At 51.7% G+C, this 17,499-nt stretch overlaps 1 protein-coding gene across 11 annotated transcripts in view; it reads right to left on the bottom strand.

Moving 5' to 3' along the window:
* The window catches only part of LOC144933218 (uncharacterized), a 247,768-nt gene that overhangs the window by 32,756 nt on the left and 197,513 nt on the right, over window positions 1-17,499 (bottom strand). For all 11 annotated transcript variants that reach the window (XM_078857879.1, XM_078857885.1, XM_078857888.1 and 8 more), the window contains 2 exons: window positions 9,580-9,712; window positions 1,026-1,095 (listed from right to left, as the gene is read on the bottom strand). In XM_078857879.1, the coding sequence (XP_078714005.1) occupies window positions 1,026-1,095; window positions 9,580-9,712 (203 nt within the window). The remainder of the gene's footprint in view (window positions 1-1,025; window positions 1,096-9,579; window positions 9,713-17,499) is intronic.

Below are 17,499 nucleotides of genomic sequence, written 5' to 3'. Positions count from 1 at the left end.
AGGTGACACAGATGCGCCAGGACGTCCTTGAGTGTCTCCAGTTGTTCTGCCACCTGTTGCCATCTTTGCTCAGCGTCCGATGTTGTTGACGGACCCGCCATCGCGCCGACATCTTCCACGCCCGTCCCCGTGCTCGCCTCAGCAGGGCTCTCCTCCACCACCCCAGCAAAATCCGTGGTCGGAGGGAATTCGTCGTCGTCGGACGAAGAAGCCGATGCTGGCGCCGGGGGAATTTTCTTCCTTACTTGCTTAGACATGCCGTTTCACTTCTGACCCCAGTGTAATAAAAGACTTGACCACGATATCTGGCTCAGTGTCCTTTATTCGGTCCGTACTGCGTCCCCACACGGCTGTCTCTCTTATTCTCTCTGTGCTGGTTCCGATGTCACTCCAGTCCACATCAGCAGCCCCGCTGCTGTTCTTGTCGCTCTTGCAGCCCCACAGCAGCTCCACTGCTGTACTCTCACACAGCTCCCTTGGCTGTTCCTGCTGCAGCTCTGACGGCCTCGTGCTGTCTCGCCTTCTCGTCGCTCCCGCGACTCCTGGCAGCCACCCCGCTGCTCCTCGCACACAGCCTTACTGCCTATCTCTATCTGCAGCTTTACACCTCCCAGTAGCTCCCTACTGTTCCCAGGGTTGGCTCCCGCTTCTGACGGTGCCCCCTCGGCTCGTACGCCCGCGTGGCCCCACACCTTTCCATTCACACCCCGACTGCCTTCTCCTTCCGGTTTACCCGCTTAAGGACCCCCTACCTTTCACCCACGTCACCTGGCTCCGCCTCCTCGTGACGTCACATCCGGAAGGTCGCTTTCGCCCGCATTACACTACTAACCATGCAAAAGCCAGCTAGAGATTGGCACTGGCATCTGCTGATAGTGAAGCAGGTGGGAATCGGCTCGGAATATTCAGAATCAAATAATTTAATGTAAGCTGAAGATTGGGGATCATTAAGGTGGAAGCAACCAGAGTTGATTGCTAAGTGGACAAAATTACTGTGATTGTGTAATGGCATCGCGGGTAGTTACCACTGAAGAAGAAGCAGGTCAAGATCAATATTGTCTTGGTAAGACAGTTTAAATCATCCATGAAAGAACCCTGCAAACACAGAAAATATTACCATTATCACACGGGGGCTTTTTCTATAATACTACAGGCATGAATAAACACATCTTATAAATCGTGCAACATTAGAACACCTAATTTTCCTTAATGGTAAGAAACAGAAAAAAAGTAACGCAAAGCAATGTGCAGAAATATTGCATATATCCTTCTGAAAACATCCAGTTATAAAAAGAAGAACCAGAAGTGTACGTTCTTTTCGTGAACATAAAGTGAGAGGCAGCCCATGGCTCCACACAAAGTAGAGGGCGATCGTGGATTTTGGAGGTAATAAGCATGCATGTTTGGTGGGATATAGAGTATTTTATGTTTTTCATTTTAAATCCAAAATTTTTGTTCCATTCAACCATTATCCCTTTTAGTTCTGCCAGTCCCATTTGTCCTAAACCATCCTGCTGGGAATTTAAATGCAAAACAAAGACATGCTAGAAGAAATGCGCTTTTTTATTTCAGAGTACAGAGGTTAATGTTTTGTTGTTTTGTCATACAAACTCTGGTCGCTCAACCCATTGCATAATGCATTTGCACACATTCCGTACACGCAACATTGGAGATCGCAAACAATGGGCGTGAGGCAGTGGTTGCTAGAGATTGTCATCACTCCCACTGCACCAGCGGATCAGCTGCAAGAGCGCAGCTAATCAGCTGCAAGGGTGATTTCAGCCAATGAGCTGCAAGAGTGATTGCAGGTTGGTGTCAGGTGTTATGGAGTGGTTGCAGTTCCAATGAGAAGAGTGAACTTCACGGTTGAAGAGGTGGACACCTGTGTGAAGTTAACTCTCAATTTAGTGGCACCAGCCATTAGGCGACTTACTGCTGGTAAATAAGTTATTGGAATGTATCAGTGAGTGAAGTTCTTGGGAGCGGTCACCATGGTAGTAGTGACAGAAGAGTGACACGAGGATTACTGACCGCCGGTGAGTGAGGACATTGCCGAAAATGTGAGTTCTATGCGTCTTTGTGGCTGCGTGGTCTAGGTAAATCAGTGTTATAAATAATGTGAAACATGTTAAGAATGTTATTCATATTATTTTAAATGATTTTTGTAGTCGCATCAGTAATGGCAGAGTTAAAGGTGGTCCCAACCATGCCTAATTTCTTTCCTGACACATTTTTTTCAATTACGTAAGGTAAGATTTGTCCTAACCCCGATTACCTTATAGTTATTTGGATCTTAGGTCTGCAGGCACTAAAAGTGCTTTGAAATTGAAACCCCACACATGGAAAACAGAAAATGCACATCTGAATGAGCATCAACCACACATTATGTATGCATTTATTGAACTTCATTGGCACTGTACGTAGCCAACCATGCTAATCAGAGGTCCGAGGGAAGGAAAACAAACTAAACATAAAAAAACTGTTCTAAAGAAATGAGTTTTCAATTTAGATTTAAAAGTTTATAGCTCCAGTTCTGAATATCGAAAGAGAGTTCCAGATGGCCACAGAAGTCCATCCAAAAGTGCACGATGCAGTGACCATCTTTGTCCGATGGTTATATAAAAGCCACTGAGAGGATAACCTGATGTTGGAAGCAGCCAGATAATCACACTCCGAATAATCCATGTCCAACTGTACATTGAATTTAACGCGCTTGTAGTAGATGTGCTCCTGAAAAGTTCCACGTTAAACAAAAAACGCATTAAGCAAAAAACGAATTTCGCACAAGAAATAATGTAACGGTAAAATATGGCATGTTTGGCAAGATACGATTTATAGTATGCACATGCACAGTGAAATGGCAGGACAAAGAAATGAGATGAGGGTACGCGGGGGTGTACTGTATCATTCCACGTACTGCATCATTCATACACTCATACACATACGCACATGTACAAACTCAAACACGTGGATATAGAAAAATAAACACCACGTAAAAAAACTCCATACACAAACTATTTACAATACACGCTGGTTAATTACACAAGTACAGTTTCAAATAAAACACCAAACTAAAAAAATATTTGTGGTGAAAATAATAATCTAACCTATATAATTCATTTTTTGTCCGTCCGTCCGTCCGCGTACGCTCCCTACCGGGGGATTTAGCTCTCGGACCGTGGGGTTCGGCGAGATTAAATTTTGCAGGTGGGCACGCCCCCGGCCCCGCGGAAAACTTAGGCATTTCCGATTTTTCGTCTCTAAACTTTAAATCGGACCGATTATCGATTTAGTGCGCTTTATTTTTATTTATTTATTTAACGCTTTATTTATTCATTTACTCTCGCCGGCCGGCGCGGACCACGGCGGTTGCCCCTGGCAACGAGTAGCGACGCATTCGCTGCGGGGTGGACGCCATTTTTAATTCCCGTTATAAATATGCACACGCATTAACACGCGATTCTGAGGTAAATTCATCAAAGTTTCACGTCCTCTTCACTCCCCCCCCCCACCCCAATGTGTGCAATTACTATTATAGGGTCGGTAGATAATAAAATTATAGCGATTAGACAGTATTATTGTAGCGTGGGGGGGGGGGGGGTTAACGGCCCCAGCACCCAGCCTCAGCCGGGTGGGCAATCTAGGTGAGGCCGGAGGCTCTGCACAGTACTAGGCCTCGACACGCAACTCTGTCAGGCGACGACTTTGTGGTATAAACTCGATATACCCAGCGTTGCCCGGGGGAAAAATACATTTAAATCTTCTGAAAACTTTAAAACATAACATTCCAATGAAAATACAACTGTGTAATTAAAACTCTAAACCCGACCGCGCCAAGAATCGATTCTCTGAATCGCGAAAAGCAATCGACGGTTGTAGATTAATTTAGAATCGCCTTATTTCCGTTTAATATTAGTTGGTTATAGAGTTGATATAAACTGCTACGAATGGGAAATATCCGGCGTTGACCGGGGCTAAAATATAATTAAAAACTCCTGAAAACTTTAAAACATAACATACGAATGAAAATAAAACTCTGTAATTAAAAATGGAAACCTCCTATGCGCCAGGAATCGATTCTTTGAATCGCGCAAAGGAATCATCGAAGGTTGTAGATTCCTTTAGGAGCGCCCTTAACATGTGGTGAGGGGGAGAGTGAGTCGTGACGGGGAGAGTGGTGAGGGGGAGAGTGGTGAGGGGGAGAGTGGTGAGGGGGAGAGTGGTGAAGGGGAGAGTGGTGAGGGGGAGAGTGGTGAGGGGGAGAGTGGTGAGGGGGAGAGTGGTGAGGGGGAGAGTGGTGAGGGGGAGAGTGGTGAGGGGGAGAGTGGTGAGGGGGAGAGTGGTGGTGGTGTGGGTGAGTGGTGAGGGTGAGGTTGAGTGGTGAGGGTGAGGTTGAGTGGTGAGGGTGAGGTTGAGTGGTGAGGGTGAGTTTGAGTGGTGAGGGTGAGGTTGAGTGGTGAGGGTGAGGTTGAGTGGTGAGGGTGAGTGGTGATTGGTGAGGGTGAGGGTGAGTGGGGAGGGTGAGTGGCGGTTGTTAGTGGTGATTAGTGAGGGGTGAGTGGTGAGGGTTAGTGGTGAGCATGAGTGGTGAGGGTGAGTGTTGAGCGTGAGTGGTGAGGGTGAGTGGTGATTGGTGAGGGTGTGATTGGTGAGGATGAGTGGTGAGTGGTCAGGGTGAGTGGTGAGGGTGAGTGGTGAGCGGTGAGGGTGAGTGTTGAGGGTGAGTGGTTAGGGTGAGTAGTGAGGGTGAGTGGTGAGCGTGAGTGGTGAGTGGTGAGCGTGACTGGTGAGGGAGAGTGGTGAGGGAGAGTGGTGAGGGAGAGTGGTGAGGGAGAGTGGTGAGGGTGAGTAGTGAGTGGTGAGGGTGAGTGGTGATTGGTGAGGGTGAGTGGTGAGGGTGAGTGGGGAGGGTGAGTGGCGGTTGTTAGTGGTGATTAGTGAGGGGTGAGTGGTGAGGGTGAGCGTGAGTGGTTAGGGTGAGTGGTGAGGGTGAGCAGTGAGGGTGAGCAGTGAGGGTGAGTGGTGATTGGTGAGGGTGTGATTGGTGAGGATGAGTGGTGAGTGGTCAGGGTGAGTGGTGAGGGTGAGTGGTGAGCGGTGAGGGTGAGTGTTGAGGGTGAGTGGTGAGTGGTTAGGGTGAGTAGTGAGGGTGAGTGGTGAGCGTGAGTGGTGAGTGGTGAGCGTGACTGGTGAGGGAGAGTTGTGAGGGAGAGTGGTGAGGGAGAGTGGTGAGGGAGAGTGGTGAGGGAGAGTGGTGAGGGAGAGTGGTGAGGGAGAGTGGGGAGGGAAAGTGGTGAGGGTGAGTAGTGAGTGGTGAGGGTGAGTGGTGATTGGTGAGGGTGAGTGGTGAGGGTGAGTGGGGAGGGTGAGTGGCGGTTGTTAGTGGTGATTAGTGAGGGGTGAGTGGTGAGGGTGTGGTGAGGTTGAGTGGTGAGCAGTGAGGGTGAGTGGTGAGGATGTGATTGGTGAGGATGAGTGGTGAGTGGTCAGGGTGAGTGGTGAGCGGTGAGGGTGAGTGTTGAGGGTGAGTGGTGAGCGGTGAGGGTGAGTGTTGAGGGTGAGTGGTGAGTAGTGAGGGTGAGTGGTGAGCGTGACTGGTGAGTGGTGAGGGTCAGTGGTGAGGGAGAGTGGTGAGGGAAAGTGGTGAGGGTGAATGGTGAGGGTGAGTGGTGAGGGTGAATGGTGAGGGTGAGTGGTGAGGGTGAGTGGTGATTGGTGAGGGTGAGTGGTGAGGGTGAGTGGGGAGGGTGAGTGGCAGTTGTAAGTGGTGATTAGTGAGAGGTGAGTGGTGAGGGTGAGCGTGAGTGGTGAGGGTGAGGTTGAGTGGTGAGCGGTGAGGGTGAGCAGTGAGGGTGAGTGGTGATTGGTGAGGGTGCGATTGGTGAGGATGAGTAGTGAGGGTGAGTAGTTGTTGTGAGGGTGAGTGGTGAGGGTGAGTGATGAGGGTGAGTGGTAAGAGTGAGTGGTGAGGGTGAGTGACGGTTGTGATAGGTGATTAGTGAGTGGTGAAGGTGAGTGGTGAGGGTTAGTGGTGAGCATGAGTGGTGAGGGTGAGTGTTGAGCGTGAGTGGTGAGGGTGAGTGGTGATTGTTGAGGGTGTGATTGGTGAGGATGAGTGGTGAGAGGTGAGGGTGAGTGTTGAGGGTGAGTGGTGAGTAGTGAGGGTGAGTGGTGAGCGTGACTGGTGAGTGGTGAGGGAGAGTGGTGAGGGAGAGTGGTGAGGGTGAATGGTGAGGGTGAGTGGTGAGGGTGAGTGGCAAGTGGTGAGGGTGAGTGGTGATTGGTGAGGGTGTGATTGGTGAGGATTAGTGGTGAGTGGTGAGGGTGAGTAGTGAGGGTGAGTGCTGAGCGGTGAGGGTGAGTGGTTGTTGTGAGGGTGAGTGGTGAGAGTGAGTGGTGAGGGTGAGTTGTCAGGGTGAGTGGTGATTGTTGAGGGTGTGATTGGTGAGGATGAGTGGTGAGTAGTGAGGGTGAGTGGTGACGGTAGTGGTGAGGGTGAGTGTTGAGGGTGAGTGGTGAGTGGTGAGGGTGAGTGGCGGTTATGAGTGTTGATTAGTGAGGGGTGAGTGGTGAGGGTGAGCGTGAGTGGTGAGGGTGAGCAGTGCGGGTGAGTGGTGATTGGTGAGGGTGTGATTGGTGAGGATGAGTGGTGAGTGGTCAGGGTGAGTGGTGAGGGTGAGTGGCGTTTGTGAATGGTGATGGGTGAGTGGTGAGCGGTGAGGGGTGAGTGGTGAGGGTGAGTGGTGAGGGTGAGTGGTGAGGGTGAGTGCTGAGTGGTCAGGGTGAGTGGTGAGAGAGTGGTTAGTTTTGAGGGTGAGTGGTGAGGTTGAGTGGTGAGGGTTAGTGGAGAGTGGTGAGTGGTGATTGGTCAGTGGTGATTGGTGAGGATGAATGGTGAGTAGTGAGGGTGAAGTTGAGTGGTGAGGGTGAGTGGTGGTTGTGACGGTGAGTGGTGAGGGTGAGTGGTGAGTGGTGAGGCTGAATGGTGAGGGTGAATGGTGAGAGTGAGTGGTGAGTGGTGAGGGAGAGTGGTGAGTGAGAGTGGTGAGGGTTAGTGGTGAGGGTTAGTGGTGAGAGTGAGTGGTGAGGGTGAGTGGTGAGTGGTGAGGGTGAGTGGTGAGGGTGAGTGGTGAGGGTGAGTGGTGAGGGTGAGTGGTGAGGGAGATTGGTGAGGGAGGTTGGTGAGTGGTGAGTTGTGAGGGTGAATGGTGAATAGTGAGTGGGAGTGGTGAGTGGTGAGGATGAGTGGTAAGGGTAAGTTGTGAGTGGTGAATGGTGAGGGTGAATGATGAGTACAGTCAATATGCACTGCTGTTATCATACCAGGTACCACCACCACAATATGTACTCCTCTCATCATAGCAGATACCACCACAGCAGTATGCACTGCTGTAATCATAGCAGGTTCCACCACAATATGCACTGCTGTCATCATAACAGGTACCAACACAGCAGTATGCACTGCTGTAGTGATAGCAGGTACGACCTCAGTCGGTATACACTGCTGTAGCGATAGTAGATACTGCTATCGAGTTGGTAGATACCGCTATAGTAAATACTAAAACAGTCAGTATATACCGCTACAGTCAGTCAATACTGCTACAGTCAGTATATACTACTATACAGTCAGTACATACTACCACGGTGAGTAGCTACTAGAGTCAGTAGATACTATTATAGAGTGAGTAGATACTGCTATAGATTTTGTAGTTACTACTATAGTCAATGGATACAACTATAGAGTCAGCAGATACTATACAGTTAGTCGTTACGAGTATATAGTCGGTAGATTCTACTGTAGGCCCAGTAAATACTACTATGGTCAGTAGTTATTACAGTCACTAAATACTACTACACAGTCAGTAGCTACTACTGGCTCAGTAGATACTACGGTAAAGTCAGTAGATACTACTACAGAGTCAATAGATACCACTTCCTCTGTTGTATGTAAGGTGTTGTTAGTATATATACCTACGAGGGGTAAAGATATTTTTGAGGGGGGGGGGGGGGGGAGACCGCAATTTTCGGAAACCTTTTGACATCAACTATTTACCCCACACTTTCTACAACTTTTTGGACTTGTGAAAGCCTCTTATATATTTGTTGGTGGAGAAATGTACAAACAACCCACCGGGCTTTGACAATACCTTAGTATCTGTGTATATATATGTAAGGTTTTCAAGAAATATATTTTTCACCCGGGCAAAGCCGGGTACTTCCGCTAGTAAATGATAAAATGAATATACATCAACATTTGATGCGTCGTGATAGGTATCTATTTCTTATTTGAACATCTTAACACCAACTGTATTCAAAACCGGTCTAGCTTCATACTCGGGTTGATCGGTGAGGGGGAAACCTGTAAAGAAAATTTTTGTTTGTTTTGTCTATACGTCATAGTGCTTTGACATACATGTTATGCACAACTGTAATACAGCACTGTGGAGGCAGCCAGGGTTGGTGGATCATATCACAGTCTCCACCTCAACTCCTCGTGATGGGGCAGTTGTAGAGAGAGTGGAGAAGTTTCAGTATCTAGGTGACATCCTTATAACCAGCTCTGGTTTGGCAGTGGAGGTCTTATTGGGAATAAGTTGAGCGGCATCTTTTCATCGGCTAAGTAACTCTGTGTGGAAGCTATCTGGTCTGTCACTCAACACGAATCTCTGGGCCTTCTCATTCACATTTATGCCCTCTCATCTCTATGCTTGTAAAACATTGAGCTTTTTAAAAGAACATCTGTTCCAGGTTGAAACATTCAGGCTGACCTTGGTTTAACCAGGCTGGATTTTGTGAGGAGCTCATAAATCCTTGAAAGATCTGGATACAGTCCCCATCATTAGTGAGCTCCTCTTGCAGGCAAGGCTGCATTGGCTGGGTCATGTAGCCCGTCTACCAAACAATCAAATGCCCCCAAGCAGCTTATGTTTGGCTGGATAGAGAGGGGGTTAAACGGGCACGGCATGGGCTGCAAGATATATGGGCTGATGTACAAGAAGATGTGGGGCTGAGTGGACTTGTGTAAGGACAGTACGGGGCCTAGTGGCCGTAAATAATTATTGCAGCGATGAGAATAGACAGGGTCAAGTGAGGTAACTGGGTGAGGAGTCAACGCGGGGGTAGAGATGGTACCCCCGGTGGTGTTATAGTGATGCAAAGGAGAGAGTTCGGGAAAAGGGGCGTCGCAGAGGTGAGGAGAAATAAAAGGCAGCGCGGAGCGGGGCTCGTGGCTGCTGTGGGGATTAGGGGGTCTGGACCGTCGTCGCTGTCATCACGGTGGATCGCCCCCATTGTCTTGGAAGGCTGGGAAAGAAGTTATATATCTTTGCCGTGGCTACTACATCGATGGTTCCTATATAGTCAGTCAGCTATACAGTGAGCGTCGCGTAGTAGCAACATAGAGTCATCCAGTTATATATAGTCAACCTGCATCCACCTGATAACGTCATTGAGTCGGGTGGACTGTAATATATAATAAATATATATAACTTAAGCAAGACAGCATCTCCGAGTGCTACATTACAGTGGTGTCAGAAGTGGCCATTAGAAAATCGAAGAGAGGGAGGTGCGGGAACCCACCGTTGGAATCTTCAGAGTAGGTGAACGACCAAGAGACCCCCCAGGCAGCCCCGAGAGCCAGGGTCCCAGCGACAGATCCCACAGGCACGGGATGACCCGCGCCGGTGACATCACAAGTGAGGAACAATCGTGCCTAGAGGGACGGGTGAGGTTCAGGACAGTGGCTCATGCAGCTGCTGTTTAAACACAGACGGCACACACGGGCTGTACACACACAGGGTGTACATACACATACACACATACACGGGTGCATACACACCCACACAGGGTGCACACGCACCCACACGGGGTGTACACACGGGATTGGTGGCAGTGACGCGGTTCAGCGGTAGTGCGTTCACCATTTCATGGGCAATTCGTGGTGGGAATTCTGCAGGCCGCCCTGGTTATTTCTGTGGGTGTGTTACACTTAAAATACCTGCCGTGTGCTTCAAGTGGATGTTAAAGATCCCATAATGTTTTTTGCAAAGCGCTGGCCATTGTGTGTTTTATGTCACGGTTGAAATTTGCCTAATTCGAAAAAATACATAAGAGTTACTTCGTTGGGATTACAGAGTAACCACCACACCTACTGGTCGAACAATGACCACTTTCAGGCCAGAAGCCGAGTCACCTTATTATGCACTGGGGCTGTCCTATATGATATGTGAGATGAGATGCGGTGTGAGTTACTTACAGGAATTTTGGTTTTGGTGACATCGGTGGAATGGGCTATCAAAAACAATCCGTTACCATTAACGTTCACACACACGCACAGATATATAACTTAAGCAGATTTGTTCAAAACGAATAATGCGTGGTGAGGCTGAGAAGCGAGGTGGTGATGCTTCTAGTGGCCAGAATTGGTTCATCATTTTGATCGCGATTGTTCCGATATTTTTCTTTATTTACTTAACTAAAATGTTTAATTCATACTTACAGTTAAAAACGTTAACATTCTGAATGTGTTATTCGTGGACAAAAGTGTTAGAATTTGTTAAAAGTGTAATGCGGGCGTAAACGACCTTCCGGATGTGACGTCATGAGGGGAGGAGTTACGTCACGTGGGGGAGAGGGGTCAGGTCTATAGGGAGAGAAACCGGAAGAGGAAGGGGAGTGATTGGAGACTAGGAACGAGTGAGGCCACGTAGGGCGGGAGTGGGAGAGTGGCGCGATCGCCACATACACGGGGAACGAGGTTCGGCACCGTCGGCCAACGGTGACCGACCCCGGAGCAGCAGGAGCAGCGAGGAGGCTGCAGGTGGCAGCGGGGGTCTGCACACGGAGTTGGCAGCGGGGGTCTGCACACGGAGTTGGCAGCGGGAGTCTGCACATGGAGTTGGCAGCGGGGGTCTGCACACGGAGTTAGCAGCGGGTCTGCAAGGAGAGGAAGGAGGCTACAATAGTGACAGCAGCCTGGAGCTGCAAGCAGAGGGTCTCTAAGGGAGTGCCGTGAGGGAAAAGACAAGAACCCAAATAAAGGACACGGAGTCAGAGAGAAGCGTCCGAGTCTTTTATTACACTGGAGTCAGAAGTGTAACGGCATGGCAAAACAACTGAGAAAAAAAAATATTCCGTCTCCGGCATCGGCTTCATCTTCCGACGACGATGACCTTCCTCCTGAAGTCGGCCTGACTCTGGCAGAGGAAGAGATCCGTGCTGGGACGAGTGCGGGTCCGGGGGTCCAAGAGGTCGCCGTGTCGGCGGACCCGTCTGCTCCAAAGGACGCGGATTCAAGATGGAGCCAGATGGCGGAGCAACTTGAAACTCTCAAGAACGTCATTACACAGTTGTGTGAGCTTGTCACGCCGAGGGCGGCGTCGGAAGGAGATGTTGGTGGTCCGCAGGAGTCCGGGTTGTCTTCGCTGTCGCCGCCATTGGCGCACGACGAAAAGCGGGAAGCCGCCATTTTGGGACCTCCGCGACGGTCGGCCGCCATCTTGTCGACACCACGTTGCGACGCCATGTTGAATTTGCCACCGGAGGAGTCAGCGGCTGGAGGGAGCAGGCCAAGGAGTCGCAGTCGTCACCTAACAACTGTCAAGGAATTCTCCATCGGGGGCGATTGGAGTGCGTTCGCCTGCAGATTTCTGGCAGCGGTACGCTCAGCGAGGTGGACGGACGCCGAGGCACTAGAAGTTCTTCCGACTCTTCTCGATGATGAGTCCGTTCGATTTTTTCGCTCTATAAAAGCCGCAAAGAAGAAGACTGCGAGGTGTGTTCGACGAAATGGCGGACGCGTACGAGCCGCCGGATGATGCCCATCGCCGGTTTGTGCAACGACAACGCGCACCCGAGGAGTCACCGGTGGCGTATAGGGGCGCGGTGTTGGAGCTAGCTATGGCCGCTGACCCGGAGACGGAGCCTGACCTGCTGGAACCTCTCATCCTGGGGAAAATGTTGGAGTTGTCCCGGGATCTCGGCATTCCTATGCCGGTGTGTGGTCATGAGAAGCTCACATCCCGGGCCGCGGCGAAATGTCTGGACGCCCAATTTAACCTTCGCCGCTGGAAACAAGTTACGGCGTGGACAGGTGGGCCTATCGTCGAGGGGGGTGCCGTAGGGTGGGACCCTAAAAAGGCCGTGTACGTGCCGGATGGGAGCAGCCAGCAGGAGCTGTCAGCTGCCTCCGCTCCGTGGCCGGCCCGGAGTGGGCCGGGGCCGCGGGCTGCGCCGCCGATACGGCCGCGTCGGGACGGGGTACCCGCTGCGCGCCGCAACGACATCGAGTGCTTCCGCTGCGGGCGTCGGGGCCATTATGCCAGGGACTGCTGGGCCCGCGTTCCGGGTCCGCCCCAGCAGGAGGCCTCGACAGCGGACGTTCCCAAGAAAGATTCTACAGCACAGGCAAGTCGGTGCGCACCAGACACCCGGCAAGGCTTGACACCTCACTCATCGCCGTTGTCATGCGAGGCGGATGTTGTTAATAACGGGAGGCCATTATCTGCGCCTTGTCGCTCGGTAACGCAGTGGCGCAAGTTGGCTCGGCGGGTTGTCGCGGCCGCTACCGGTTCGTCCACTGTACCCGGGTCGATCCAAGGGGTGGACGTACGTATTTTGGTGGATTCCGGTGCGTCCGCGACCATCATTTCGGACGTAATATTCCACCTTTTGAACATCCCACCAGGGGCCGTGAGGCCGGCTTACGCTTCCTGCGTCGCTGCGAACGGGGGTAGCATGGGCATCGTGGGCCAGGTGGACGCTAACATATCTATCGGGGGAGTGTCGGCTTCGGGAATTGTGTTAATTTCGAGGTCCCTTGCGGTTCCTTGCCTGTTGGGTACTGATTTTCTGGCCAAAATGCCCATTCTAATTCGAATCAATGAAAACTGCATTGAATTACCGGGGGGCCGTAAAATGGCATTTTTACCGTCCGCCTGGGGGCGACCTGTTCCTGTCGCCCAGGTGCAGGCGTTGTCGGAAGTTTCTGTTGATATTCCACCTGGCTCACAGATGCTCATTCCCTTACGATATCGGAAGCCGGTGCCTGGTCGGCAGGGAGCTTTTGGGGTTGTGTTGTCGCCGTCCGCCGCTATTACGGGCGGATCGGCGCTGGTGGGGGCGCAAACTATTGTCCGGCCAGATCAGCGGCCGTTTTTGCAGGTGCTTAACGCGAGTACCGAAAGCGTGTGTGTGCCGGCTGGTACCGTTGTGGCACATGCCACTACGGCGTTACGGCTCAGGGTGATCTGTCCAGCGGGGGGCTGGTTGGGGGTGTTTCACACGATGGAGCGGTGGATGATCGCTGGATCGCTGAATTGTGTGGGGAGAATTCGGCCCTTTCCGGCGAACAACGTTGTGCGATTTGTAAATTATTATCGAGTTATTCGGATGTGTTTAGCTCCGACGATTTGGACTTGGGACGCACCTCGCTGCTTTATCATCATATCGACACAGGGGACGCTGCCCCTATTCGGTTAAACTCGCGTCGGATGAGTCCGGCTGAGCGAGAGCATGTTCGAGGGGCAGTGGACGACATGTTGGCTGCGGACATAATATCTCCGTCTAACAGCCCATGGGGCACGCCTGTTGTGTTGGTTAAAAAGAAGGATGGCAAATTGCGATTTTGTGTAGATTTTCGTAAGTTGAATAAAGTGTCGGTAGCAGATGCGTACCCCCTGCCGCGTATGGACGATTCTCTCGACGCCTTGTCGGGGGCGAAGTTCTTTTCAACGCTAGATCTCTCTTCGGGCTTCTGGCAGCTCCCCCTTGACGAGCCCTCGCGAGAAAAGACTGCTTTCCGTACGCCGCAGGGGTTATTCCAATTTAACTGTCTTCCGATGGGGTTGAATGCGGCCCCTGCCACTTTTCAGAGGTTGATGGAGTTGGTATTAACGGGGTTGCAGTGGGAGACATGTCTGATATATTTAGACGATATTATCGTCTTCAGCCGCACATTTGATGAGCATTTACTGCGGTTGGAGGCTGTATTCACCAGGATGCGTTCTGCTAATTTGAAATTCAAGCCAAAAAAATGTCACCTACTGCAACACTCCGTTCGATACTTGGGGCACATTGTTAGTGCGGACGGGGTGGCCACAGATCCGGAGAAAACAGCGTGTGTCCGTGACTGGCCAACCCCGGCCACGGTGGGTGATGTGCGTCGGTTTTTGGGGTTCGCCTCTTATTATCAGAGGTTTGTTCCAAATTTTGCTACGATCGCGAGGCCTTTGCATCTCCTTACGGGGAAAGGACACAAATTTGCTTGGGGACCGCCGGAGGAGGCGGCGTTTCGAAGCCTGCGCGATCTATTGGCTACGGCACCGACGTTGGATTATCCGGATTTTGAACATCCCTTCATTCTGGATACGGATGCGAGTGACACTGGCATTGGGGCGGTGTTGTCTCAGTCAAAAGGTGGGGTTGAACGTGTGGTGGCGTATGGTAGTCGGGTTTTGTCTCCCGCGGAAACCCGCTACTGCGTCACTCGCAGGGAACTTTTGGCTATTGTTTTTTTTCTCCGCCAATTTCGACCGTATCTGTACAGTCGGTCGTTTATTGTCCGCACGGACCATGCGGCCTTGCAGTATGCTCTTAAGATGGACCAACCATCCGGCCAATTGGCAAGGTGGCTGGACACGCTGCAAGAATTTTCCTTTCAAATTCACCATCGGAAGGGTGTGCGTCACGCTAATGCGGACGCGCTTTCCAGGTTGCCGCAGCGATCCCCTTGCGCGTGTGCGTCGGGGACGCATAGGTGTGGACCGATTCAGCACCCCCCTCAGCCTGTCGCGCTGGCAGTTGAAGTGCCTGAAGCTCCGCTTGAGCCGGGACCGGTTGATGGGGGACCGGCTGATGGGATTTTGCGTCTCCCGAGGTCTGTGTGGATTCGGGAGCAAATGTTGGACGATTCCTTGGTAACGTTACGTAAGCGACCGGGGAAGGCAAGTGGGGGACTCGGTGCGGGGGGTGTGCCGGAAACCGCTCTCCGAGATGGGTTGCTGATGTGGAGGGAAGGGATACAGGAACGCTGGCGTCTTGTTGTACCGGCATCATTGCAGTACGAATTGATTAGGACTCTGCATTGTGACACACTTTTACATCTGGGGGTGCAGAAGACCCTATTGACGCTGCAGCGAGATTACTATTGGCACGGCATGACGACAGATGTCGTCGGTCACGTTCGCGCGTGTCCCGATTGTGCCCGCCGGAAGCCACCTAAACATCCATATGTGCCGCCGATACAATCTATTCAGGTATCTCGAGTTAATGAATTGGTGGCGTTAGATATTTTAGGACCCTTTCCGCCATCCGCTAGGGGAAATAAGTATTTGCTAGTAGGCGTGGAGTACCTCTCCCGCTGGCCGATGGCGTGGCCCTTGCCCGACCAGTCAGCGGTGTCCATTACAGACGCCTTTCTATTTGGGTACGTTATGGACAAGGGGGCGCCGGAGAGGCTTCTCACGGATCAAGGCCGAAATTTCTCTTCGAAATTGCTTGGAGAAGTGTGTGCGGCTCTCGGAACTAAGAAGATATGGACATCCCCCTACCACCCACAAACGGATGGTATGGTGGAATGGTTAAATCGGACCCTGTCCGCCATGCTGTGTCACACAGTCAGTGAAAAACAATCAGATTGGGATTTGCATATCCCTGGGGTGCTTTCGGCGTATCGAATGACGCCGCACGCGGCTACTGGATATTCGCCGTTCTTTCTTATGTACGGGCGTGAAAACGTGCCGCCAATCAATGAGCAGTTGGGAACCGGAGCGAGGGAACCTGCTAAACCTCTTCCTGATTATATTCAGGACAACGTTCGCCGTGTCACTGAGGCGAGGGAGGGAGCCCGCATGGCTACGGCCAAAGCCCAGGCCCGGAACGAGCGGTGTGCTCGACGTTCAAAGGGGGAGTGCCCCTGGAAAACGGGGGACCTGGCCTGGCTTCATTGCCCACAGGTGCGGCCAGGTACCTCTCCTAAATTACATAAACCATGGCAAGGGCCGGTCCGCCTCATCGAGGTTCCCAACCCACAGTCGGCGCGTGTTCGGGTTGGATCGCGGCGTTGGTTCGTACACACATCTCGGTTGAAGCCATACGTTGCCCCGCGACCTGATGCGTCATCTCCCGAGGTTGCCTTGCCGGGGTCTGTTGCTGCCGACTCGCCCTTGCCTGTGCCTGCTGACCTTGCAAGAGCGCCTGTCGTACCCCTTACAGACAAGCCGGCCGTGACGCCGCAGGAGGGAGGACGCTCCGCTCGCGGGGTGCCGACCAGGGCTGCGGAATCTCCGGGACCTGCAGCCCTTCCTACCCCGCCACGGACGCGATTACGGGACGCCTCTGAACGGGACCGGGACGGTGGCAGGCCTCCAATGGCGACGGACGAACTTGATCCTGTCGCCCTTAAAACCCTGCCACGTTCCCGCTCGGCGGGTGGGCCGCCGACCGTCCGGGACGGCCCGGCGACCCGCACTCGCTCGAAATCCCTCACATTTCGTTAACTTTTGTGTTGTGTTCTTGTTTATATTGTTGTTGTATGCTTCGTGTCCTTTAACGTATTGGTCTTTTACACTCGCATTACTTGTTAAGTTGTTGTTCAGCCGAGGTCGGCTGGATTTTCTCTACGGGGGAGGGTGGTGTAATGCGGGCGTAAACGACCTTCCGGATGTGACGTCATGAGGGGAGGAGTTACGTCACGTGGGGGAGAGGGGTCAGGTCTATAGGGAGAGAAACCGGAAGAGGAAGGGGAGTGATTGGAGACTAGGAACGAGTGAGGCCACGTAGGGCGGGAGTGGGAGAGTGGCGCGATCGCCACATACACGGGGAACGAGGTTCGGCACCGTCGGCCAACGGTGACCGACCCCGGAGCAGCAGGAGCAGCGAGGAGGCTGCAGGTGGCAGCGGGGGTCTGCACACGGAGTTGGCAGCGGGGGTCTGCACACGGAGTTGGCAGCGGGGGTCTGCACACGGAGTTGGCAGCGGGGGTCTGCACACGGAGTTAGCAGCGGGTCTGCAAGGAGAGGAAGGAGGCTACAATAGTGACAGCAGCCTGGGGCTGCAAGCAGAGGGTCTCTAAGGGAGTGCCGTGAGGGAAAAGACAAGAACCCAAATAAAGAACACGGAGTCAGAGAGAAGCGTCCGAGTCTTTTATTACAAAAGGAAAAGAAATTGAATCAGTGAAATACACATCTTCTGTACTTATTATCCGTTTTCTGTTCTTATGTTTTCTCTCTCTCTCCACTCCACCCATCACAGTTCATAGGCGCAGACTACAGCATTCTCTACTTTAGGTTGCCTTCATCATTATTTATTTCCTTTTTAAATGTTATTCATGCATAAAATATACGCAAAAAGGCAACAATTAAAAGCACTAACCAAAATAGTCCTAATAAACGAGTAATAATATTTTGATTTAAAGCTTTCTTGACTGCAGGGATTCCTATTATTGGTTATTTCGGTAAAGTCACGAAGAAAGGAAACGTTAGCACCACGGACAGCGATTTG

This window comes from Lampetra fluviatilis, chromosome 6, assembly GCF_964198595.1.
Source record: "Lampetra fluviatilis chromosome 6, kcLamFluv1.1, whole genome shotgun sequence".
Taxonomy (NCBI): domain Eukaryota; kingdom Metazoa; phylum Chordata; class Hyperoartia; order Petromyzontiformes; family Petromyzontidae; genus Lampetra; species Lampetra fluviatilis.
Note: the sequence above shows the minus strand (reverse complement) of the source record. Positions and strands in the feature narration are given on the sequence as shown.